We start from the raw sequence: 25,325 nt of genomic DNA on the forward strand, positions 1-25,325 counted from the left end.
CTTTGCTCTTTCATAACTTCGTTGAGTAATTGAAGTCGATGCTTGGTTAACTTAACCTTTTATTCCTTTTTAACGTGTTGTATCATTTTTTTTTTTTTTTGTGAGCATTGTCAGTTAAATCGAAAGCAGTAATTGCTGGGCTGGAATATTTCAGAAATGTCTCCTAAACTTCAATTACTATACTGCAAGAACAAATAGCCTTTCATAGAATTAGTAGCCATACTCTATATTACTTACTTAGACTTAGGTCCTCCCACGCCTGAGGGCGCATAAGGCAGCAACAGTGGTTCGCCACGACGACCTATCCTGAGCCTTCGACCAAAGGTCCTCCATCGAAGACCTCAACAGCTTCGCCTCCTTCTCTAACATCCTGCCAACGGTCATTTTGGGTCTCCCTCACTTGCGGAGGCGAGGGGGTGTCCAACACCATATGTTATGAGGTAGCCTTCCATCACCCATTCGCACCATGTGCCCCCAATACATCCATCGTCGCTTTCTAATGGCATCAAGGATGGGGGTATGATTGGTCATGGTATAAATCTCATCATTTCTTATTCTCTCAGTCCAATGTATATTCAAAATAGATCTTAGGCAGTTATTATCGAATGCCCGTAGTCGTTTTCCTAGTTGCAAAGTTTCACAACCATATGTATGGACGGAGAGGACATTGCTATTATAATTTCAGAGTTTTAGGTTCTGGGAATATTTGCTATCTCTCCAAACATTTTAACATAAAACGGTTAAAAATTGTGGAGTTCTTAAATTTATTCGGATGGAAATAAAGTATCTATTGAACGTGCAGGAGAATATTTCTTAACTTTTCTCATAAAGTGAAAAGGACTAGGTAGCGATGGAGAGATAGGTACTTAGCTGAAATTAAAATGGTCTTATATAGATTATATCTACAAGCTTGGAAATCGAGTTAGCCACCGGAATACTAGGGGTTAATCGAACGTTCTCAATCAATCACCGGTAATTAATCTTTATCAATCAATCACCGGTAATAAATCTTTCTCAATCTGTCACTGTTATAGACTTTTATAAGATTCCATCCACTTAGTTTTTCATGTTGAAAACATGGCTATGTCGGTATTTTCGCTTTGAATTCTTCAATATAGTATCTTGTACTGAATATTGCCCAATCTAACGAGCCCTCTCAAAAGTTTCTATAACCACTCCTTATATGCGAGGCACTCAGGGGAGGGAAGGAGTTATATTTGCTTAAATATTTACGTTCCTTAGTAGAATAAACGTTCGACTTGAGAAAGCTATTTTGTTCAAAATGTTGAAAGGTCTAGTAACTATTTCGCCGGAATAATATGGCCACCTCGTCCCTTTGGGCAAGGGCTCTAAGCTGTGCAAGTTGCTTATTGTTTGGGCTACTTAAAACGTAGTATCCTGAGTCAAACAAATAGATATATGTAGATATATAATGAAAAAAGAAATCACCAATGCAAGAGCACAAACACATAAAAAAAAGACGACCGAAAGAGAAAAGGAAGACTGTTTTCCTACATTAGTAATTAATATAGATCAGTACTGAATAAGGCCTTAACCCTACTCATCCATACAATTACATAGGTAAAACAGCATAGCCATGCACAATCAACCATAAAGAATAATCCATGGATAGGCAGTCTTGTCTTAAGTAAGTATAAGTCGTCATTTACCAAATATTAAAAACTGTAAAAAAAAAGACAAATAATTCAGAGGCAACAACCCAACACAAGGGCTCATCAGGAGAATACACACTTGCCTATAGGGTTTCGGCGCTTTAAATTCCCTACTCAGGCAAGTGGCGGGCAACAGCACTTTTTCTTGACAACGGCTCCAACAGCACTTTTTCTTGACAACGGCTCCATATTGATTTGGGAAATTTGGTATCTTCGGATATTCTCGTGTAAAAAAAAAGTCTGTCAGAAGTCTGAGAAAATTTGTTAAGAGCCATAATTTTGGTTTTTACAGATACCGTCATGTACTATGTTAGTACATAATATTATCATTTCTTATTACATCATTTAAGTATTATCGAAAGTGCCGAAAACAAGTAAAAAATAGGTTTGTAATACATTAATGACTTTGATTAACTTAGCACTGGATCAAAATAGCGGAACATTCAGGCACTTTCACAGTCATTAAGACTGTCTTCAATAGGATTTGCCTGCAAATCCATCTCCTTTCCTTCAGACTTGTATTCTGATTTAGATGACCGTGCCTGTTCTAAAGCCACCCCTTACTCAACGAAAGTCCTGGATATGGCCCTGATGATTATATATCAATTTCTACCTCCACCCTCCCATCGTCTCTGCCTTATCGCTATTTCTGTGTCCATCCGACTCTTTCAAAACAACTGTTGAAACACAATGGCCGTTAAACTAAAATTAAATATAAAAAAACAAGTTTTTTTTTTAACTGCAAGTAAGGATTGACATTAAAACTTAAAACGAACGGAAATTATTCCGTATATGAAAGGGTTTGTTCCTCCTCAACGCCTTGCTCTTTACGCTAAATTTTGACTATTGCTCACAACTCTACTTTTTAAAGCAATAAAAACTTTAGCGTAAAGAGTGAGGCGTTGAGGAGGGGACAACCCCTTTCATATACGGAGTAAATTCGGTTCGTCTTAAGTTTTAATGTCGCTACTTACTTGTAGTTAAAAAAAACTTGTTGTTTTTTTTATTTAATTTCTGAACGTTTTTGAATTAATGCAGGTTTCAATTTTTGCTCACCATACACGAAGGATTTTGTCCCAATTCTTCAAGAATGACCCCTGAATCACAACGGCCGTAGAATAAATAATTGAAATTACTAAAAATATTGTAGCAGAAAGCGTGGGGCATTGAGGAGGAGAATAACCTCCTTGTATACGTAATAATTTCTGCCCGTTTTAAGTTTCTCGTTACTACCAGTTGAAAAAACTGTTGTTTTAATTTGTTTTCTCATTTTTTTTTTTTTAATAATGCTAGAAAATCCTGCACCCCTTTCATGGAAAATCTCTTCTCTCGTGATAACTGCTTCTAGGGACAGATCCTCCCATGTAACCCCCTCCTGACCCCCCCCCCCCCCAAACATGAAAAGTCCCGATAAAGACGCCTGTACATTTCCCAATTACCATTGCTATTTGTAAACAATGGTCAAAGTTTGTAACTTGCAGCCCATCCCCCGGGGACTGTGGGGGATTAAGTCGTCCCCAAAGACATATTTTTTTTGGTTTTTCGACTATGCTAAACACAGTGGCTGTCTCAAAATTTGAATCCGGTGATTTTGTGAAAAAAACAGCGTGGGAGGGGGTAGGTGCCCTCCAATTTTCTGGTCACTTAAAAAGAGAACTAGAACTTTTAGTTTTCGTTAGAATGAGCCCTCCCGTGACATTTTAGGATCCTTGGGTCGATACGATCACCCATGGATACGATACGATCACCATGGCAAAAATACAAAACTCCACATTTTCGTGGGAGCTTGAAACTTCTTCAGCAGGGTTCTCTGATGCGCTGAATCTGATGGTGTGATTTTTCTTGAGACTCTATGACTTGTATGGGGTGTTTTTCCTTATATTCTAAAATAAGCAAATTTTCTCGGGCTATCAACTTTTAATGGGAAAGACTAAATTTGATGAATCCTATATATTTGAAATCAGCATAAAAATACGATTCTTTTGATGGAACGATTGATACCAAAGTTCCGTTTTTTTAGAGTTTCGGTTACTATTGAGCCGGATCGCTGCTTATTACAGTTCGTTACTCCGGACTGTTTGACAAAAATTTCGTTTAGACGCTTTAGTCAGTAGAAACTCATTCGGTATTAATTAGTTGAATGGCATGCTTAATCTTAGAAAAGGCCCGTGTTTTTGATTTTCAATTGACTGATCCTCCTCCTAAGCTTATTTGACCACCCTTCCACATGAAGTGCCTGTGGGAAAAAATAAATAAGCAAGTATTAACACATTCATCTTTTATGAGTCTTTATTACAGGTATTGCATTACGATTGCCCCTGAAATAACGAGAGAGTAGAAATTTTGATTTCGCTTCAAAAGAAAATCCGGAATTATCCAAGGGGAAAATAGGGGAAAATACCCAGCGGGGGAGGGGGATATTCTGTCAGTCTTTTCCGGGGAGAGGGGATAAACGCTGGCTCCCGGGAAAAAGAAGGATCGAATACAAGATTTATATAAGACGTGCAATCAAACAGTTCGTGGTAAAAAGTAAGGAGCGAAATAGTAACCAAAACTCTAAAAAATTGATTAAAAAAAAAAATGAGGATACCGATTTCACTTTAGCTCTTCACACTGTTGAAAATCCAGATCATTTAGTTCTTTTTAATGAGGCAACTTTAATATATGAAGCAAAGGTCTTCTCACATTCTTTTACGAAAGCAACTGAAATTAAAAAAAAAGTCCATAAAAAGAGACCTTGCTTTAAATAGAGATACTAAAGATATTCTTATGCACACAATTTACAATAACTTGAAATTGAAAGATTCGAATACAATTTTCTTCAGTTTTAATTAAGATCATCCTGATTGCACCATCCTCGAAAATCACACCATCAGATTCAGTGTATCAGAGAATCCTACTCTAGAAGTTTGAAGCTCCTATCTACGACAATGTGGAATTTTGTATTTTTTTGCCAGAAGGCAGATCACGGATGCGTGTTTATTTGTTCTTTTGTTGTTTTTTTCCCAGGGGTGATTGTATCGACCCAGTGGTCCTAGAATGTCGCGAGACGGCTCATTCTAACGGATATTAAAAGTTCTAGTGCCCTTTTTAACTGACCAAAAAACTGAAGGGCACGTAGGCCCCCTCCCACGGTCATTTTTTCCCAAAGTCACCAGATTAAAATATTGAGAGCCATTTTGTTCAGCATAGTTGAAAAACCAATGAACTATGTCTTTGGGGACGACTTGATCCCCCACAGTACACCGGGGGGCTGCAAGTTACAAACTTTAACCATTGTTTACATATAGTAATGATTATTGGGAAGTGTACAGACGTTTTCAGGGGGACTTTTTTGCGTTGTGGGGGTTTCACCAGAAGGGGGTTAAGTGAGAGGATCTTTCCATAGAGGAATTCACTATGGGGAAAGAGAATTTCCTTGAAAGGGGTGCAGGATTTTCTAGTATTTAAAAAAAAGATAAAATAAATATTTCAACTGGAAGTAAGGAGCCGCACTAAAACTTAAAACGAACTGAAATTATTACGTATATAAGGGTGTTCCTCTCCTCCTCAATACCGTGCTCTTTAAGCTAAAGTATTTTAGTAGTTTCAACTGTTTATTCTACGGCCGTTGTGATTCAGGGGTCATTCTTAAAGAATTAGGACACAATTCTTTACGTATGATTGGCAAAAATTGAAACCTGCGTTAATTCAAAAACGTTCCGAAGTTAAATTCAAAAACATCGTTTTTTTTTAACTGCAAGTAAGGAGCGAATACAAGTCTAAAGGAGAGGAGATGGATTTGCAGGAAAATCCTGTTGAAGACAGTCTTAATGACTGTGAAAGTGACTGAATGCTCCGCTATTTTGATCCAGTGCTAAGTTAATCAAAGTCATTAAAGTGTTTTCTGTACTTTTGTAAATAAACAAAAAAAAAATAACATGTATACAGTATTAGGAATGTGGCTGAGTTCGGCTATTTAAATATACAAGGCCGTTGCGGTAACATTTCTTAGGTTTAAATGTAGAAAAAAATGACTAATATGATTTTACTCACAAATATTGGTAAAATTGATTTTTGTTTTTCTTACAAAATGTATGTCCGAAATCAGGCACTGTTCAATTGCTGAGGTTTCTTTACACAGGATTACCAAAGGGATAAAATAGACAGTTAATTCAGTTGATGAAACTCTAGATTAAGTAGCATCACCTTTTTTAGGCCCAGAAAAATCGGAATCATTAAAAAAAATTTATTAAACACTGTAAGTGATGCTTAAAAAGAAATGCTCAACTGATCTTGTAGCTGCAGGACACCTCTAAAACACCAATTTTGCCCTACATATCCTTGGGAGTACTTTATTTGATTAATTGTACCTTATTTTACCAATTTTACCTTATTTTGCAATCTTTATTACCTAGTTGGGGTGGCGGTAATACTTTATTACCTAGTTGGGGTGGCGGGATAATACTAGGTGTTGGGGTGGCGAAGCGCCACCCCAACACCTAGTTGGTGGGGGCGCTTCGCGCCCCCCAAGCCCCCCCCCCCCCCGCGGGTGTAAGTCGTTACGCATCATATTAGTTACGCGCCATTGTAGTTGTGTCCCTGTGTCCCACCTTCATATAAATAGATTATCAGGTTTACCGACTCTTGAACATGCAACATATAATTGCCCATGGGAAAAACAATCCGTATTCAGATCTATACCTCATTATTCTAATGATTGCCCTTGAGCTTTGTTGATGGTGATTGCTAATCAAACATTCCCTGTGTCCCCATCGTCATTTATATATCCCCCCTGTGCCCCCCGGCGTCCCCGTTGTAGTTTTTCTTCTATTGTATTCAAGGTTCGAACCTGGAACCTCTCGGACCTAAAACCTGAAACATAACGCTCTACCAACTCAGCTACTTCAGCTTGTATACATTCGTTTTTGAATTGGTATATGATGAAATAATTTAGATGTCATATGCGGACAGACAGACAAACAACTTATTTTTATTTATATAGGTTTTATTTTTTTGTTTTCTTTTTCTCCTTTATTTTTCAGTTTTTGCCTTTTTTTAGTTTTTTTTTTTCTTTTTCAGTTTACATACAGCTCAGTCCTTATAATGACGTCACTCGACAGACAGACAGACAACTTATTTTTATATATATAGATAGTTACTATTTCTGAATCAGATTTAAATAACCATTGTCTCTGCATAACCGTTCTTTTTATGCACGCTTTTATTATTTTTTTTTTTTTTACTATGAGTAAGGGTTTAATCTTTACTAGGCTGGCTTCGAGAGTTAACCTAGTGAAGACATGTTCCCTGTGTGTTTGTTGGTCCCTGGTTTGTAGCTCTGGCTAGTCACCAGATGATTCTGGGCTCAATTCCCTTGCTAGCCTTAATTTTTTCAAGTAATCTTTTTTTATTTGTCAGTATGTATATATGTCTATGTATATTGTCTGTTGTGTGTGCATGCAGATTATTAATTGTTTTGCTGGAAATTGAAGATCAGTTTTATATAAACCGAATTGATTTTTTAGTTTACAAGATACTCTTTATTGTCTGTTTCATTGGAATGGTGATATCCTGTATCTTCTCTGGTCTCATGGTGTATGGCTCCGTCAAGGTTCGTATTTTTGTCATTATCTAACTGCTGCAGATTTAACCAGAATAATGTAAACGATTTGATTTTTAATTACTTGAAAACAAACTAAAGAAAATGAAGAAGAATAGCTTGGTTAAGTCGTCGCTTTTTTGAGTGATAATTTCTTGAACATTAATCAAACTCAGAGAAACCAAGTGACTTTTCTGGTTTTGCTAGTTTGGGCACTTCCAGATAAGTTAGGACGATGAAATTTGGCAGGCGTATCAGGGACCAGACATGATTAATTAGAAATAGTCATTTCCCCGATTCGACCATCTGGGGGGTAGTGGGGGGACGGTATAATTTAGATGAAAGTTCTTTAGCCGAACTGGCCAGACATGACAATAAACAACAAAGAGAGATAAAACTCCACAAAAAAAAAAAACTTAAACGAGACTGCGGCCAGTAGAGAGGAAAGACTAAAATAACGCAGATATTTCGCCTGTATCCAAACTAGGCGTCCTCAGCACAAGATAAAAAAAAACAACACTAAACTAAAAACAAATAAAACCACCACCAATAATAATAAATGCAATTTCGCTACTGATCCACGTATGGAAAAGAAGCTATTAGAGTTACTTCAATGAGAACATCAAAGCAATCAAGTTGCTTTGATTTTGTTTCTTTATGTTTTCCCCGATTCGACCATCTGGGGGGCTGAAGGGAGAAGAAAAATTAGAAAAAACGAAGTATTTTTAATCTACGAGTGGGTGATCGGATCTAAATGAATTTTGATATTTAGAAGGACCTCGTGTCTCAGAGCTCTTATTTTAAATTTCAACTGGGATTAAGTCTTTGATTTTCCTTTTAAATCAATCTATTGATTTTGTATTTAGCTATAGCTCATGCCATAAGAGATCTTGGCTCTTGGCTCTTCCGACCTCGTCACAAGTGCTATATGAGCTCATAGTTCTTGTTTTTATGTCAGATTGCCATCACTTTTCATGCTAATAATACATGGGTTACAACAACATTATAAAATTTTCCCTTTAACCATCCTAACCCGCGTATCTCATTAATTTGCCTTTGATGCAATTACGTTAACTTTCAATCTTCTTCTTTAGAAAGATATGGGAAAATATATCCCTTTTATTCCTTCATACTTTTTCACTGCTATCCTTTATGCTAGAAAGGGCAGTCAAAAATCTTTTGTAAATGAAAGCACCCTGCCAATGGTCACGTACGATTCTTATTCCTCTTAATTATTCTCATCTTGGACTTTCAAAAGCTGAGTGGAAAAGTGTCGACTTGGGTTTTTTCTCACCTGGATACTTTCTAGCTACTTTTTATTAATTTTTTATGAAAAAATAAGGAAAACAGGCCGATCGCCGAGTGCAGTTTTTTTAAGTTTTTTAAGTACTTTTAAAAAAAAAGCTTCCAATTGTTCTAATTAAATAAACCTTGTCTTTCAGCAGTCGTTCTTAAGAATTTGGGCAAAATTTAAACTTTAGTGTAAAGGACGTTTTATTGAGGAGGAGCAACCCGCCTAATATACGTAATGATATCTTTTAGTTTTAAATGTTAAAGTTGCTCCTTACTTTCAGTTGAAAAAAAATGTTTGTTCATTTAATTACTTATCGTTTTTAAATAATGCCAGGAAATCTGGTTCCACCCCCACTGAACATTTTTGCAGATAGGAGCTTGAAACCTCTGCAGCAGGTTTCTCTGATACGCTGAACCTGATGGTGTGCTTTTCATTCTATGAATTTAAGGAGGTTCTCTTCTTTTTTCGAAAGCTAGGTAAATTTTCTCAGGCTCGTAGCCTTTGACGGGTAAAACTAAACTTAATTTAACTTATATTTTTGAAACCAGCATAATAAACCGATTCTTTTGACATATCTATTGGTGTAAAAATTTCGTTTTTAGAGTTTCGGTTACTATTGAGCCGAGTCGCTCCTTACTTACAGTTCGTTACCATGAACTGTTTGATTATAAGGTGTTTGCTTATAATCTAGATTTATATGATGGTAAGAAGAAACCCTAGTGAGAATTGAATTAAAAATTAATTCCGTATTGTGTGATTAAACGAAAAAATAGTTTTGAGTGAACAAAAAATTTGATTTAAGCTAATAATTAGAATTAAAATTAGAAATTATAATAAGAATTAGACTTTATTTAAAAATAAGAACAAAAATTATAAATTGGAATTTAAAGTGAAGTTAACTAAACAAACAGTTAAACTTGGTTTACCAATAAGGATTTGAATATAAATTGCAAATTAGAAAATTTAATTAGAATAAAAACTTAGATTTGATCAACATGATTAAACGAAAAAGGATTAATTTTGCTTCTTACATAAAGCAAGAAACGGTCTGATTTTTGGCTGCAGGTTGTTATTTTTTACACTGTTTAGTTTAAGTTAGTCTGAATAAACCTAAGAAGTGTAAGGATAAAAATTTAAAAACAAAATATCCCCCCCCCTCGCATCATCCGATTGAGCTTAAAATTCTGCTTAGGCGTTCATTTCCTATAATTACGTATGGTAGTGGGCCCATGAAGTTTACATCTATCCCCTAGCTCACACAGTCCCAAGGCTCGTGTCGTCGAAAAAAAATATATAAGCACATAATACCTCTTTGTGTGGCTGCTCATGTGCCATCACTCTATGATTAAATGGGGATATGAGCTTAAAAAATAAATTATCTAACATCAGTTGTCGTAATCCGTATAGCGAAACACAAGTTTTAACTCTCCGACTACGAATGTGGAATTGGTACTCTTGGAGCACCATGGACTATCTTGGAAAGCCAGTGTTGCACCGTGCCATGTTCAACCAGCGGAGCGGATTATCATCAGTTTCAACAGTGAACTTGCGGCATTCAAGGTAGTACCGAACGCTAAAGCCTCACGTTTCACTATCGAATAGTGATGTTCTGCTTGCGATAACTTTCTACTTCAATATGCGATGGAGTGCTCCTTTCCGTTGTGTTGAGTCAGGACTGCTCCAGTGTCCATTTTCGAAGCATCCGTTTGAAGCACAAACTCTTTGGCAAAATCTGCTTTGTTCGGGACAGGGACGGTAGTGAGTGCAGTCTTCTGTGCCTCGAAGGCTATTCTCTATCCCTGAGATAGCGTAAAGGGTTGTATTTCGTTTCTAAAGAAGGTCTGTCAGCAGTGACGCAACTGAAGAGAAATTGCGGGCAATGCTATTGTAATACGCAGTTTTGCCAAGGAATGACCTCACTTCCTTTTTGGTGGTGGGTTCTGGAAAGTAAATCACAGCCCCAACTTTGCTTTCAAGTGATGTGTTTTGGCAATATCCCCCTTTGTGGCCCAAATGCTGAATTGCGTCCAGTCCAAACGTGCATTTTTTCAGGATGAATGTGAAGACCAGCAGCCGCTATCCTTCCCTAAACCTTCTTTAGATGTTGCTCGTTATCTTGCCAATAATCAGAGAGTATTATAAGGTCTTCATGATACGCCCTTGAGAAGCAACGGCATCTAGCCAAAATCTTATCCATGGCAGGCTGGAAGGTTGCTGGTGCCCCTTGCACATCAAAAGGAAGGACTCTGAGCTCGTAGAATCTGGACTTTGCTTGGAAGGCCGTCTTTTTCATGCAGTGTGGCGTAATTTCTATTTGTCTGTAGCCTTTGGTAAGGTCTTAAACACTGAAGATCTTTTTGTTGCCTATTTACCCCAGCAATTCATCTCTGCGGGGAAAGGGGTAGGCATCAAACTTGGATACCCGATTTAAGCCTCGGAAGTCCAAAAAGAAATGAATGCCTCTATCTGTCTCGGAAACCACGACTACTGGAGAACACCAGGGACTTGAAGACCACTGTTTGATCCCAAATCCAGCACTCGCTTGAATTCTTCAATGGCTTGTTGTCCGCTCTGTGGTACCCTGTAGGGTTTCTGACGTATAGGATGGGCATTACCTTTATCAATGTGGTGTCTGACCATTGATGTTTTTCCGGGAATTTTTGAGAAGGACTTTTTAAATCCCGTTAGTATCCTAAAAAAGCTTCTTTCTCTTTTTCCTAAGGTGACTTATCAAATTTATCACAATCTGGATTTCATCCTGGTTACCACAATTATCTTTCTGGTCAAACGTAGGCATACTCGGAGCTTCGTGAACAAAGAGAAGAAAATCTGTTGGTCTACGCTCAAACTTCCGAAGAAGATGGATGCGTAAAATTTTCTTCTTTGTTCTTCCTTCCTGGAACAGGACTTCGTATTTCACAGTCCCGACTTTCCGAGATATCCTGAAGAGTCCTTGCCATCTGGTTTCCAATTTGTGAATTCCAGTTGGCAGAAGGACTAGAGCCTTGGTGTCTACTTGCAAATCTCACGGCTTGGCCTTCTTGTTGTATTGGTTTTTCTGCCTTTCGGATGCTTCGAGAGGATTCTTATGGGCCTCTTCCAGGATCTGACACAATTGTTCTCTGACGGATAAGAGCTCATGCGCGGGTCTAACGGTGGAGTTTCCTGCGTCTTTTCATTATTCCTTGATAACGTTCAATGGATTTCATGGCTCTCGCCCATAAAGAATCTCGAAAAGACTAAACTTGATCGAGGCTTGAGTGGATTCTCGATAAGCGAACAGGACGTAAGGGATAAAACGATCCCAGTCTCTCGTGTTATGTGTGACCAACTTTTTCAAAAGCCGAACAAGCGTTCCGTTCAAGTTTTCAACCAGGCCATCTGTTTGTGAACGAAAGGGTGACGTGGTTTAGGTTTTATCCCGTGAATTTTTTACATTTCAAGCAAGCTCTTAGGGACTTAGGCTCAAATACTGCTGCCAATTTCCTGGCATTCATTTATCTCAAGGGTATCGCCTCGGTATAACGAGTGCAATAATCTGCTATCACAAGAACGTATCACAATGAACGGAACAAGCGTTCCGTTCAAGTTTTCAACCAGGCCATCTGTTTGTGAACGAAAGGGTGACGTGGTTTAGGTTTTATCCCGTGAATTTTTTACATTTCAAGCAAGCTCTTAGGGACTTAGGCTCAAATACTGCTGCCAATTTCCTGGCATTCATTTATCTCAAGGGTATCGCCTCGGTATAACGAGTGCAATAATCTGCTATCACCAAGATGAATCGATGACCGTTCTAGGTGGTACCAATGGTCGCAAAATATCTGCTACAATTCTCCTGAAAGGGTTTTCAATGACAGACAGTCGTAACATGGGGCTCATTCTTATGCCTTCAGCCGTGCACCTAGCTGACAGGGCTCATAAGTACGTACAAACCGTTTGAAAATCTTGCCACACCCCAAGCCAGAACAACACATGGATGATCTCGTCTAGAGTGCTTGCAACTCCAGTGTGGCCATTCATTGGGGAATCATGGGTGACTCTCAGCACAAACAACCTACAAGGCTTGGGATCTGCCAGCTGTGTAATCTCTTCATTATCCAACCTGGTCTCAATCTTCCTGTAGAGCAGACCGTTGATGAGCTAGAAACCCTGGTCTAAACTAGCCAGAGCGAGACACTTTGTCAGTGTAGGATCCTTTTGTTGGAGGTCAGCCAATTCCTTGGAAGTCAGCTGATCAACTTTTGAAAATTTTCTTGAGAGTTTTCTTGTCTCTACTCTGCTTTCTCCTTTCATCGGCATTGTTGACTCTATCTGTGCCTCAAGTTGCCATTCCCATTCTCCGACTCTACCACAATCTGGCAAACATCATTTTCTGAAAGATTTGTGGCTGGGGCTAGGGTCTCAGCTTCCGATGCAGCGTAGTCTTTTGCTCTACTTGACAGAAGAATAGAAACAACAGGCCTGTTTACTTTTGAACTTTGGCTACAAAGTTCTAGGAATCCTGGCAATAATCTTCCGATGATAGCGTCTACGGGTAAATCATCTGAAACTGCAACTTCCACATTGCTTTGGAAGGTATAATTGCCACATCCTATCTCTACTTAGCCCTTATATACAGGGTATTACTTAAAATTTCCGTGGACACAACTGAACTCTGTTGTGAACGTTGTTTGTCCACGCAGACGTCCAACGTACCTTCTATGGACGATAGTGACGGATGCACTGTCAGTGCGTAGCTCTGCTGGCTTCCTATCTATCAGACAACTGACACGAAACCTCGCCTTGATTCTTTCTTTCGGACTTAGACTGCAAGCCAAAAGGTTTTCTAGCCTCCCCAGTTCCCTACAGTCAACATCTTTATCTTGTTTGTCTTGTTGCGCTTGCTTTGGAGCCATTCATTTTCTTGAAGACTGGTGTGAGTTTTCTTTCAATCCTTCACTTCTGTGATTTTGGCGGGATAGAAAGAAGTTTTTAACCACCTTGCAGACGGAAACGAGAGTTGGGTCCTCCGTTCTATCAGCCGGATGCGTAGCTGCTTATTCTTGATGGAAGAGATGTATTGATCCACAGCCTGTTTTTTAAGGATATAAGCAATCTTCGTTCTCAGCCATCTGCGGTCGCGATCAATCTGTAGTTGGCGAGGTCCAACCATTCGGTCAGCAGGTGCTCTAGCTTCTTGCTGTAATCAGTAAATTACTGATCTGCTTCCTTCTGGGTCGTACGGAACAATTGGCGATAGGTTTCAGGCGTCACTCGAAATCTTCTAAGAATAGCTTCTTTTATGAGGTTGTAGTCCTAGCTATTGGCCGTCGGTGCAATCGCAGCAGCTTCTTAGGCTTTACCTGTCAGCAAGGCCTCGAGTCTAACTATTCAGGTAGCACAACTCTAGCTATTTTGGGTGTCAGTTCGGTCAAAAGTTGTGAGATATACATCGGTATCCATACAATCGGTAAACTTGACAATCTGGATCGTAGTATTCTCAGCAGTTGCTGGGACATTCTGAATGGTGGAATGATTTTTCTCTACAGCTTGAACAAGAGCAGTAAACTGCGAAGTCAATGATTCCAGCTGCTGGTGCATCTGCTGTCGGCTTGTCTCCCTTTCTTGCTCTACTTTCGCCTGAATTGTTTTCATGCTCACTTTCATTGAGGCACGAATCATGGTCATGAGACGTTCTTCGTCCGTTTCCACGGTATTGCCCTTAGCTATGCCTTGTTCTGCCCGTGTCTGCGATCTCGTGCGCACTTTGCCCTTATACTGTTCCTTCAGACTCATACTGCTGCGAACTTGGCTGCTGGTGACATACTGGCGTTTCCAAAGTGCTATGAAGCACAGCCAGTGTGCTATGAAGCGCAGCATGTGTACTATGAAAACACGCACAATATGCTATGAAAGCACGCCCAAATATGCTATGAAGCAAATGCAATGGGCAATGAAAGCATGTCCGAATGAGCTATGAAGCACGCGCGATTTGCTGTGAAAGCATGTACAATCTGCTATTGAAGTACGAACAAATTTGCTGTGAACCACCCGTAATGGGCTATGAAAGCACGCACAATGTGCTAAAAGCACGCACAATGAGCTAAAAGCACGAACAACGTGTTATGAAGCACGCACAGTGTGCTATGAGAGCACGTACAATATAATAGTGATAGGTGGTAATAAGCTTACCTAAGCTATGGATGTCAGGTGATTGATTTTTCTAACGATAATTTTGACAGTACCTGTGCCTGTCATCATCAGATTAAATTCAAATTTCTTGCCAGAAAGTAAAATCACTAAATAAATAAAGCTAAAAACACTGAACAACACTAAGGATGAGCCGAACCTGGAATTATTGTTGTGCCATGGCCCGAGTTTTGGTATAGGCATTGATGGCTGCTGTCCTAGTAGATCTAGCTAAAAGTCAGGTTGGCCTCAGAGAATATATCACGTGCAATATGGTATGAAAGAACGAAGAGATGTGCTCTGAAGCACCCACCACGTGCTATGAAAACATGTCAAAATGAGCTATAAAGCACGCGCAATGTCCTATGAAAGCACGTCCAAATATGCTATGAAGCACGCGCAATGTGCTATGAATGCACGCACAATATGCTGTTAAACCACGAAAAAATGTGCTATGAAGCATCCGCAATGAGCTATGAAAGTACGCACAATACGCTAAGAAGTACGCACAATGTGCCATTAAAGCACTTACAATATGCTTTGAAAACACGCATACATGTGCTATGAAGGACCCGTAGTGTGCTATGAAATCACACCAAAATTTGCTATGAAGCAACCGCAATGTGCTATGAAAGCATGCCCAAATGTGATATAAAGTACCCGCACTATGCTATGAAAGCACGCACAATTTGCTATGAAGCACCCCCAGTATACTATGAAAATACGTTCAAGTATACTCTGAGGCACCGCTTGCACACTAGTGCCATGTCACCACTGGGGGGGAGGGTTCAAACCTTGTTCATCAACGACACGTAGTAAATGTAGAACTAGCTACCAACGTGGAAACCCAATGATCGCACTGCTAATCCAGCAAACTATCTTTCTAGCGATAACAGTTCAGTTCGGGAGATAATTTTCGCAAAGAATAATAACAGTAAAACGGTTTCCTTTTTCACGGATTGTTTTAACTAGATATCAAAACTAAAGCGCAAACAGATTGTGAACATTTACAGCTTATAAATAGCGGAAAATTTAACGTAAAACTGGGGCAAAGTACAAGTTACCGCAAATTCTTCGTTACTAACGTTTAACACTATTCCCAAATCAAAGATATATCGATGGCGATAACAATAAAAAAATCCCGAAGTTTCTTTTGACAGCGCTAAATGTCACGAAAATTTAGGTTCTTTACCTTGATTTACGCTATAATTTAATAAGCCAAAAATCAAAAATTTAATGGCTCACAATATTACTCCGGACACCACTTATGCCGTATCGGTGCAGAGGAACACAAGTTTTAACTCTACGCTACAAAATAGAAAAATTCACCCTTCTATTGACTTGTAACACCGGTGGATAACTAGCATTTCATTCAACGGGGGCGTCAATTCACCACACAGGCGTACAGCTGGCTTAACTATTTAACAAGTTGAAAAGTAACTTTAATACATTTACTTCTGAATGTAAATGGAGTTAAACTTCTGAATGTAAATTTACTTCTGAATACACAAAAATAATGGAGTCGGGGGACAAGGATGTTTTTTCGAGGCTACTTAATGAAGATACAAAAAAAATTACTTTTCAAAATATAAGGGGCAATTTTTTTAAGATATAAAAAAAATTTCGTCATTTAGGGGTTAAGTCCTTTAATTGTATATATATTCTCAAAATCCTAAGCATATAACTGAGGTCCCAAGATCTAGGGAATATCGCAAGGGCTCTTGTGTATTATACTGAACACACACAAAAAGTGAGGTTTGGTTAATCAGCCTTACTTCATAACACGCAGAATAATCATAGTTGACACAGTTTTCATGCAGCTTCACCCTACTTTACCCTCCAACCCTCTCTAAAGAAACCGGTTATACTGGTCATTACCTGGATCAGTCTCCAAATAAAATTGATGGGGGGGATATATAAATTTGATTTACCGTTGCAATATACAGAATATACAAAATTCCGTTCTTTAAGAACACATCTGAAATTAATGCCAAATTGAACAAGTTTTAACCAGTAGGAGACCCATACACAAAAATGTTGGAGTGGGGGGACAAGGATGAATTTTTTCGTCATCTAGGATTCCTGCTTTTCCTAATTGGTAACACTGCATTTAATGCCATTTCCTAATCTACACTCGATTCTATCACAAGGACTTTAATTTTTATTTCTTATTCTTTATTCAAGCGGTAATTATTATCGTGAAAAAGAAACGACGCTAAAAAAAACAGAGGTTTTTTTGGTGAAAATAAGTGTCTAATGAAGCTAACTGTCAACAGCGCTATCTAATGAAAGGCTTAAATTCAAGTTTTTAAAATATTTTTGAATGCTTACAAAAATGTATAAAAATTTTGTGAGCAGGTTAAGGAGTTTTGTATATATTTTTTAATATTTATCTTCTGCAGCCTATCTCCCTTCGGCAAGTCATAATTACTAATTTTCTAAAAAGGGAAAGATTTTCTGCATTTACTGACATTTCCCGTCTTATCTTATCGCTTAATCTCACCGTACAGCAAAATAGTATTGCCTATACAACATCAAGATAACCTATTTCTCCTCAGAACTATAAAAGACTTAACACTATATCTCGCTTGCCTGTTTCCTGCATACTAATGGAAGGAATGTCTTATTTCCTTTCCAACCCAGAGTATTCGGAGCGTTGACACGAGAGTTAGAAATACAAAAAACCAGAAAATTGCCTTTGAAAATAGACTTATTCTATGTCCTAAGCGAAGGCTCAGTGAGCGTGGAATGGCGTCTAAAAGACGGCATTTTTCAAGACGAGCGGAACGAAAGGAAAGATAAATAGAATTACTGACAGTGGAAAAAAATGACTTTGGCAATCATTAAAATGGAATTTTCAGTCCAAAATGTCATCAGTTGTGCGAGGCCGCGCATTTGGTTTGAAGAAAAACAATTGTGTAATTTCTTCAAAATCCTAGGGGGGAGGGGGTAAAGTTAAAGTCAATTTTTCCTAATCAAATGAAAACGACACTGAAAACTGAAAACTTAACTATATAGCACCACAAAGGCAAAGATGTGCTAAAGAAAACATACTCGTTTCTGTAGACTTGAATTATTCTGGCTTATGTTAGTTTTGACAAGATTTTTGAAGGAATTAAATTTCAGCTTGGGAGCAAACTGGGGTCTAGATGGAGGACAGTGGCCCCCTTCCCCTTGGTGGTTCTGGCCTCTCTTGCACTTGGGCAAATTTTAATTAGCTCTCCCCCCCCCCTGTTTCCCACAAAATTGGCTGTCCAAATTTTAACAAAATCTGTATTAATCGACAATTTCTTTTCGGTTTACTACTTAATTTATTTTTTTACATCGATTTTTTAATTTTTCTTCATTACTATTAAGTTTTGTTTAATTCTTTTTAATGCTTTCATTTAATCATTTGTATTTTTAATTCATTTCTGTTTTATTAATTCATTGGTTATTTATTAATTATTTTCATTTGATAACTGCGCCCTCTTCTTTATTGATAGATTTTCAAGAATTACAAAATGATTTAAACTGTTAGATCATATGTTTGAAATATTGTGTCCCTAAAATTTCGGCACCCTGGGCAAGTACTCCCTCCCTCCCACTCCTAAAACTGTCTTTGCCCCTCGTGCGTAACACATTATGCTCCTGAAGAAGATATAAGTTTTGGTCTAAAAGAAAGAATGAATAAAGCTGTACTACTAAGTAAAAGTTCATTGGTTTCAGTTATTCAAAAGGCGTTATCTTACATGGCATAAGCTTTAAGGAGAGGGAAAACGCTAAAAAAGTTTGAAAAGGTAAGATCCTGATAGGGTAAGAGCAGTAGACATACCAATATTCTAGTTTTTTAACTGTTTCTGAAAACAAATTGAAGAATATATAACGGATTTTGGAAATAAAAAATAATTTCTATGCGTATCAAGAATCAAATAAAAATAAACAGAAATGTACTTGTACTAGTCCTTGTTCCGAACTTGTCAGGCGCAAACCTAGCATAAACCAAAAACAACCCATAATGCTAAGATTTTTCCCGCTTAAGCATGTAAACTCACCACAACTCGTGTCAATGCCAAACCAACCATTCCTGATAACTAACTCATTTCCACGACACTGATCAATAAACTCTTTCACCATTAATTGACCTCTATATCTCTCATGTTGAATAGTTGACCTCTTATAAGGCTGGGCAGCCTTTTAGGTTGACTTGTAACAGTCTCTGGACTCTTGTAAGTATAAAAAAAAATTATCGAAGAATGGATTTTAGTTTTAACATTATGCTTTAATAATTACAAAAGTGACTAGATATAGTAATTTCATTTCAAATGAACCATTCAGCAGTTCTTAATGATGTTCAGTGCCCCACTAGCAGTGGAGAAGGGGGAAAAGAAGACACATCAGGGCTACCCATGCAAAAGTGTGATTGTCCTTGTTGTTAGTAGTGTTATGTACAATACTTCAGCGGCAAGACCCCCGAGGCACTAAATCTTCCCTATACTACAGAGGATACACCCATATTTGGGCGCTAGAGCTGACCTAAACTAGGTCATTGATCTACTTACAGACAAATATCCGACGTCTTTGGGCGAATGACTTACATATTCTTGTCAAGATATGATTAGTAAATATTCGATCTTCACTCAATAAAAACAATGTCCAGTTATTATAATACTTTATATTCAAGTTATGACAATTATATGAATAATTTATTGTCTTTTGAAAATATTGCTTAGTAGAAGCAGTGAGAAACCTAAAGAGAAACATCGAGTTCCACCAGTATGTGTGAAAGACAAATACTTCTTCTTGATCTGACAAATACTTGTTAAATCTGAGAGACAAACACAAAGCCTTTATGCTGGTTTAGAACCTGGCAGTAGGAAGTCTCTGAGATCTTGATTACTGCCACAGGATACAGGCCTGTACGCATATAGGTTATGGTATCCATATAGCATATATGGATATGGTAGGATAATTCCTACCAAAACTTTCCCCTTTTTGAATTTCCTCATAATTTTAGTTACACTTTAAAATACTTCATATTTATGGCTTAATTGTTAAGTTAAACCGATTTTTTAGTTAAGTAAGATTTGAAGAAGATAATAGATAAGGGAATACTGTAAATATATTCTTAGTATGTGGTATTTCTTAGATCTTGACACCTACGTTACAATTATGTCAATACAAAAAATACACCTTCCTCTAGAGAACTTAAAATGAGTTTCAAGAAATTTACGATTTTTTCCATAGCTTCATATAATTTCCCTATTATTTGCCTATTTTTGATTTTTTTTTCAAAGTTTTGCCCCTTCCCCCTCCCGAAAATTCCCACACATATGGAAATGTTTTGATTCATACCATACTCTCCTGTTTTTTTCTACCAATTTTTGGTATGATGTAAACTAATTTTAATTTTTAGGACCCGATTAACCAATTCAACCAATTTCTTACGAATATTCCCATCCATCCATATTTGGCTTAGCTAACATATTTGCCTTACAAATTCCTTTCTTGTATTTTTTTGACAAAGCACCTTAAACATTAAAGCCTAGAAAGGCAACAGAAAATAACACAAGTTTGCCTATGATTTCACAATTATTTTTTTATTTTTGAAAAATTGAATTTTTGTTCTGCATCAATTATTCTGCATTTGTCAGTGTTCACATGGTCTTTTGTTTCACTTATGTTTCATAATTTGCAACCATGTAGTTAAAAAAAAAAGTCATACAAGTGCCTGTGGCGAAATGGTTAGTCAGTTATATACTGTTGTTTAGCACATAAAAAAATCATCAGAAAATGTTCGCTTTAAATTTTTATGGATGTTCCTAGTGATTTGACAGAAATTATATATCTTCAGGAATAATGCATACTTCTTTAGGGGCATTATATTATTTCATTCAAGTGAGTTCACGCTTTTTTCTTCAAGTTTGCTACCTAGGAGCTTTCTCTACTTGAAACATCTCTCACTAAGCACATCATTACATTACTTCAATTGAAAGTTTTTTGAGCAAATAGAAACCAGCTTTTTATTTAAAGTTGAGAGGAGAACGGGAATCTAGAAAAAATGGTCCTTTCACATCTCCTGGCTAAGATAAGTTTACTCATTTATATTGAAGTTTTTTTCGCAATATTTTTAGAGAGAAATATAACCCCGCAAAGTGCCCGTCTGCAGCTTTCAGCAACAAATTAAAGGGGGATATGGGAGTGGGGGAGCTAAAATTCAACACACAGGCGCAAAATATGTAATATTCTTCAGTTTCTTCTTTTTTTTGCTAAGATCTAATTTTACGACTTGCGTTTGGGAGACAATTTGGTGATCTATGGCCAAAGAACGATCTTTAGCGAGGATATTTCACATGGGATGAATTTTTCACGGAGGAGTTTTCCATGAGGAGAGGGAATTTTTCATGGAGCGTGAGGTAGATTTTACCGGTAATATTTGAAAAACGCTCAGAAATTAAATAAATAAACAAGCTTTTCAAGTGAAAATAAGGAGCAGCTTTGAAACTTGAAATTAAAAGACATTATTTACTATACTAGGGGGTTGCCCTCACCTCAATACCTTGCTCTTTACGCTAAAGTTCGGCTTTTTGTCCTGTATCTTTAAGAATGGCTCCTGAAATATAAGGGGTGTTTAATTAGAATAATAAGGTCTTTTAAGAGTACTAAAGAACTTTAGCGTGAGCGTCCACATGATAGTCCTCAACCGTAATAAAAATGAAGAAAAACAACTAAAAGGAACTTAGGGAATTGGAAAATTCAAGAACAAAAAGTTAATCTGCGTTACCAGCATATTGAAAAAAGAATTATATTTATTACTTCTGGATGGGTTACTTTTCCCAATTGGTCTTCAAAAATCATGTACACCATTTTGTGTCTCATGGATTTCCCGCCATTATTTGAAAAATTAATTGAAATTAAATATTAAAGGAACAGGTTTTTTCCATTGAAAATAAGGAACGACGTTAAAACTTACAACAAACAGAAATATTTCTGTATATGAAAGGGTCTGCCCCCTCCTCAACACCTCGTTGTTTACGCTAAAGTTTTTATTACTTTAGAAAATAGATTTGTGACAAAGAGTCATTCTTGGAAATCTACCAAAAAATTTCTCAACAAGGAGAATTTTAGAGAAGTCGCTATTAATTCTAGCCTGTATGTTTCATTGAAAGCAGAATTTTCTATGTTTACCAGGGAAATTCTTCAAAAAGGAGATTTCGAGAAGAGGCACTGTGAATTCTTGCTGGTATGTGGGATTGAAAAGTGAATTCTCTGAAATCTAAAATATCTCCGAAAGGAGAATTCTGGAAAAGTTTCTCTAAATTCTGGCTGGTCTGTCTTATTGAATGCGAGTGCTTTTATTTCTGCTGTGTCTTGGAGTTCTGGCTTGTATGTCCGATTCAAAGGGAAATTCTCTGAAGTCTCTGGAAAAACTGCTCGAGAAGGACAATTCTGGGAAAGTCACTATGAATCCTGGCTGGTATATCTGATTCAAAGCGAAATTCTCCGAAGTCTGCCTGGAATAATTCTTAAAAAGGGAACTTCTTTAAAAACATATCTAAGAAGAATATCATTAGTGTATTTATTCGCATAATTTGACATGAAGCTTCTATTTAATAAAAAAAAAAAACAATTTTGCCATCCAGAGAAACGAATTTTTCAATTCTGGTCTGAAAAAGAAGTGAAGCGAATAGTCCCTCCCTCGAAGACAGTTTTTTCATTGGATGACGTCATTTTCCTGTGCCGACTGGAAATTCGATTCCTATCAGAACCTAATTTACGGAATATAAGTTGGAAGGTGATACGAAAAGCGGGACATTCATTTATTTTCGCTTATTTCCTGAGATGTGTTGAAAATATTATAGATCAGTTGACTTTCCCAGAGGCATACTGAGAAATTCAGTGGTAAGACCTAAAATGTGCTGGGTGGGAGAAGGGACTACTGATTACTATTTTGCGGTTTTTAGTTACATTTCACGAATCTATTAAATATTTTGGGCCACAACACCACAACTCTTCAAATATTAAAGTGACAAATTTGCAATCGCGTGAAGCACAAAATGTCATACAGTGAAGTACTAGTAAATCTTTGGCAAGTTTCAAAAAGACCTAAAACGATGGGACCTTCAGTCTTGGTCGGGGATGGGACAGAGACTGACTGAAGATCGCTGGGAAGCTTCAGCCGTCAGATCGAAGTTGTCATGTTAAACTATACCAAGATCTGTTGGTGCCAGGCAGGACAATTCATCGCCTGGTTCCCACCGAAAGAAAAAAAGAAAGAAGTTCAAAACACATCTTGAGTATTTAGGAAACATGTTTCAATATAGTCCTCTTCGGCCGAAGGTTTAGCCTTCTAGTCCTTCTCGAGTGCGCCCCTATATTTTCTGTGACTTAAGGAACATGTTATTACTATTATTTTAAGGTGGGGATATATATTTAAAAAGGTAAACAAAAAGATGAAGCATATAAAGCCTCTTTAGGTTTGTATAGCCGCACCAGACTGCACCTGTAGCACAAAACGTTGCACAATATATTTCTGGTTACCAAATTAAACAAAAGCCAAGTAAAAATAAGACTAATTTCTTTCATCTGCTCCAAAAACGTTCTTAGTGCTCGGAGTGAAGTTGTTGTAACGGGCCTCCAAAGGACAACCGATCAACTTCACTTCGATTCACAGATGGTATTTTAAAGTGCGCCCCCCCCCCGTCAGATTTTGTAGCCATATAACCAATTTTAATTCCATCCGAACCAAAATGAAAAATTTATTACGTTTACGTATACAGAAAATTTTGCGGCACATGTGAGAGGAACAGCTGACATATCAGTGTGCCGCAAAACAGTATTAGTATCACTTCTTTTAACAGACGAAGCTAAATAAAAGTGTATAAGTAGCCTTGGCTTACTACAATTTTCTCCGTTCTTTAGACACCTATGATTTATTTTGTAGTTTTGACCTTTCTATTTTTATTTCTAGAGCCGAAAGATGCTTCTCGTACCGTGGCTTGTTCTTGGAGCAATTAATATTCTTGGTCTTATCACCCTTGTGATAGTGAACATGATCTACATTGATCTCCCGTATAATCTGATCGTCCTTTTTCTTGGAATCTTCTGTGTTTGTATGTTTCCTTTTTCATATGATTCTTTTCCTGTTTTCCTCCGGTTTTATTATTATTCAACTGCGACTAGTGCTTGCCGATACAAAAATTTGAATTTAGCTTATGCAGTAGTCCTATTCACTAATTCTAATCAGATTTGGAGTTCATATGTTGGTTATTAAGACCTTTCTTGAGTATACACATAACTAATACCTAATAATAAGATACAGATGTAATACATAAGACTAATGTACTCATAATAGTTCAATAGGGACCAATCCTTTGATTAGACATTGAAAACAATAATAACATCTCTGTATATTTTGGTTTGTCTGCTGAGGACGGCCACTGTGTATGCGACCGAAATATCCAGAGATTTTGTTATTGTTTTCAATGTCTAGTAAAAGGATTTGTCTCTATTCAAGTTTTATTTGTACGTCATGGAAAGGCAATGTGCTCTTCTAAAATATTTATCTCTGATTTAAAAAAAAAATCTAGCAGTGTATAAATGAACGTCTCTATAAGTTTACATCGGAGGTGGAGAGGGGAAAACTAGAAAGAAAGGACTTTGACAGAAAAGTTTCATGTTCTCTCCAAAAGCCGAAAAATGGTTTACTTTACATGTATTTTTGTGTTCTAGTAGGGATTGACACCTCTCCCCCTTTATGTTTTTGCATAAAAATCTTGCTATACATGTTTAGGGACGTCGCTCTATAAATATGTAAAAACAGACCAAGATGGTGAATATCAAAACTTCACAGCTGAAGCTTCGATGCCGGCTCTGGAAATTTTCACTCCTTAATGGTTTACTCCTATTAATTTTTCCAACAGGAAGCGGGGCTACAGTAGGTTTCAGCCAAGAACTGAAACCGTCGTATTCAGGGGTTTTACCCATACATGGAGTACTGGAAACACATGCCTAGGTGTGAAAGTTAGATATAACTTACTTATGAACGTCACTGAAGATAATAAATTAGTAGGTTCATTCAGCGCATTGCGCACTAATCGTAGCACAAAGTAGCTTGAGGCTAATACATCTGTGTTGGTCTCCACCCTCCTATTTTCTTCAGAGCCTCGCACTTTAATCCTTTTTTGCGTTGTTAAATCCTTTCTTATGACCTCTCCCCGCAAAATTCAAGACATCTCTTTTTTCTACAAATTATTTTATTTTATTTGCAAATGGAAAGGCAATGTGGCTTAGGAAATGATTGACCAGTTATTTCGAATGGTTGAATGGTTCTGAATGGTTGTAATGGTTCTGAATGGTTGGAATAAAGGAAATATGTTGTTTTGATCCTAGTTGATACGGGTTGATGTGCATTGGCGCATTGCTGCAAAGGGGTATTGGCGCAAAGAAAACATGGCTGCATATACTGTTGTACTTCTCATTAAATTACGAATATTAGTAAAGCTGGTATTGTAAAAAAATAATATCACTGGCTTTAGAATAGTTTGTAGCATTGTAAAGAACACCATGCTAGATTTATAACTATGCTGTTGTTTTTTTCGGTAAATCACAAATCTTAATAAAGCTGGTT

General features: G+C 37.4%; 1 protein-coding gene across 1 annotated transcript in view; it reads left to right on the forward strand.

Moving 5' to 3' along the window:
- LOC136039522 (uncharacterized) overlaps positions 1-25,325 on the forward strand; it is an 80,887-nt gene that overhangs the window by 20,232 nt on the left and 35,330 nt on the right. The window contains exons 4-5 of the mRNA XM_065723325.1: positions 7,181-7,266; positions 23,667-23,808. Coding sequence (XP_065579397.1) covers positions 7,181-7,266; positions 23,667-23,808 — 228 coding nt within the window. The remainder of the gene's footprint in view (positions 1-7,180; positions 7,267-23,666; positions 23,809-25,325) is intronic.

The sequence above is a fragment of the Artemia franciscana genome, chromosome 19 (genome assembly GCF_032884065.1).
Source record: "Artemia franciscana chromosome 19, ASM3288406v1, whole genome shotgun sequence".
Lineage (NCBI taxonomy): Eukaryota > Metazoa > Arthropoda > Branchiopoda > Anostraca > Artemiidae > Artemia > Artemia franciscana.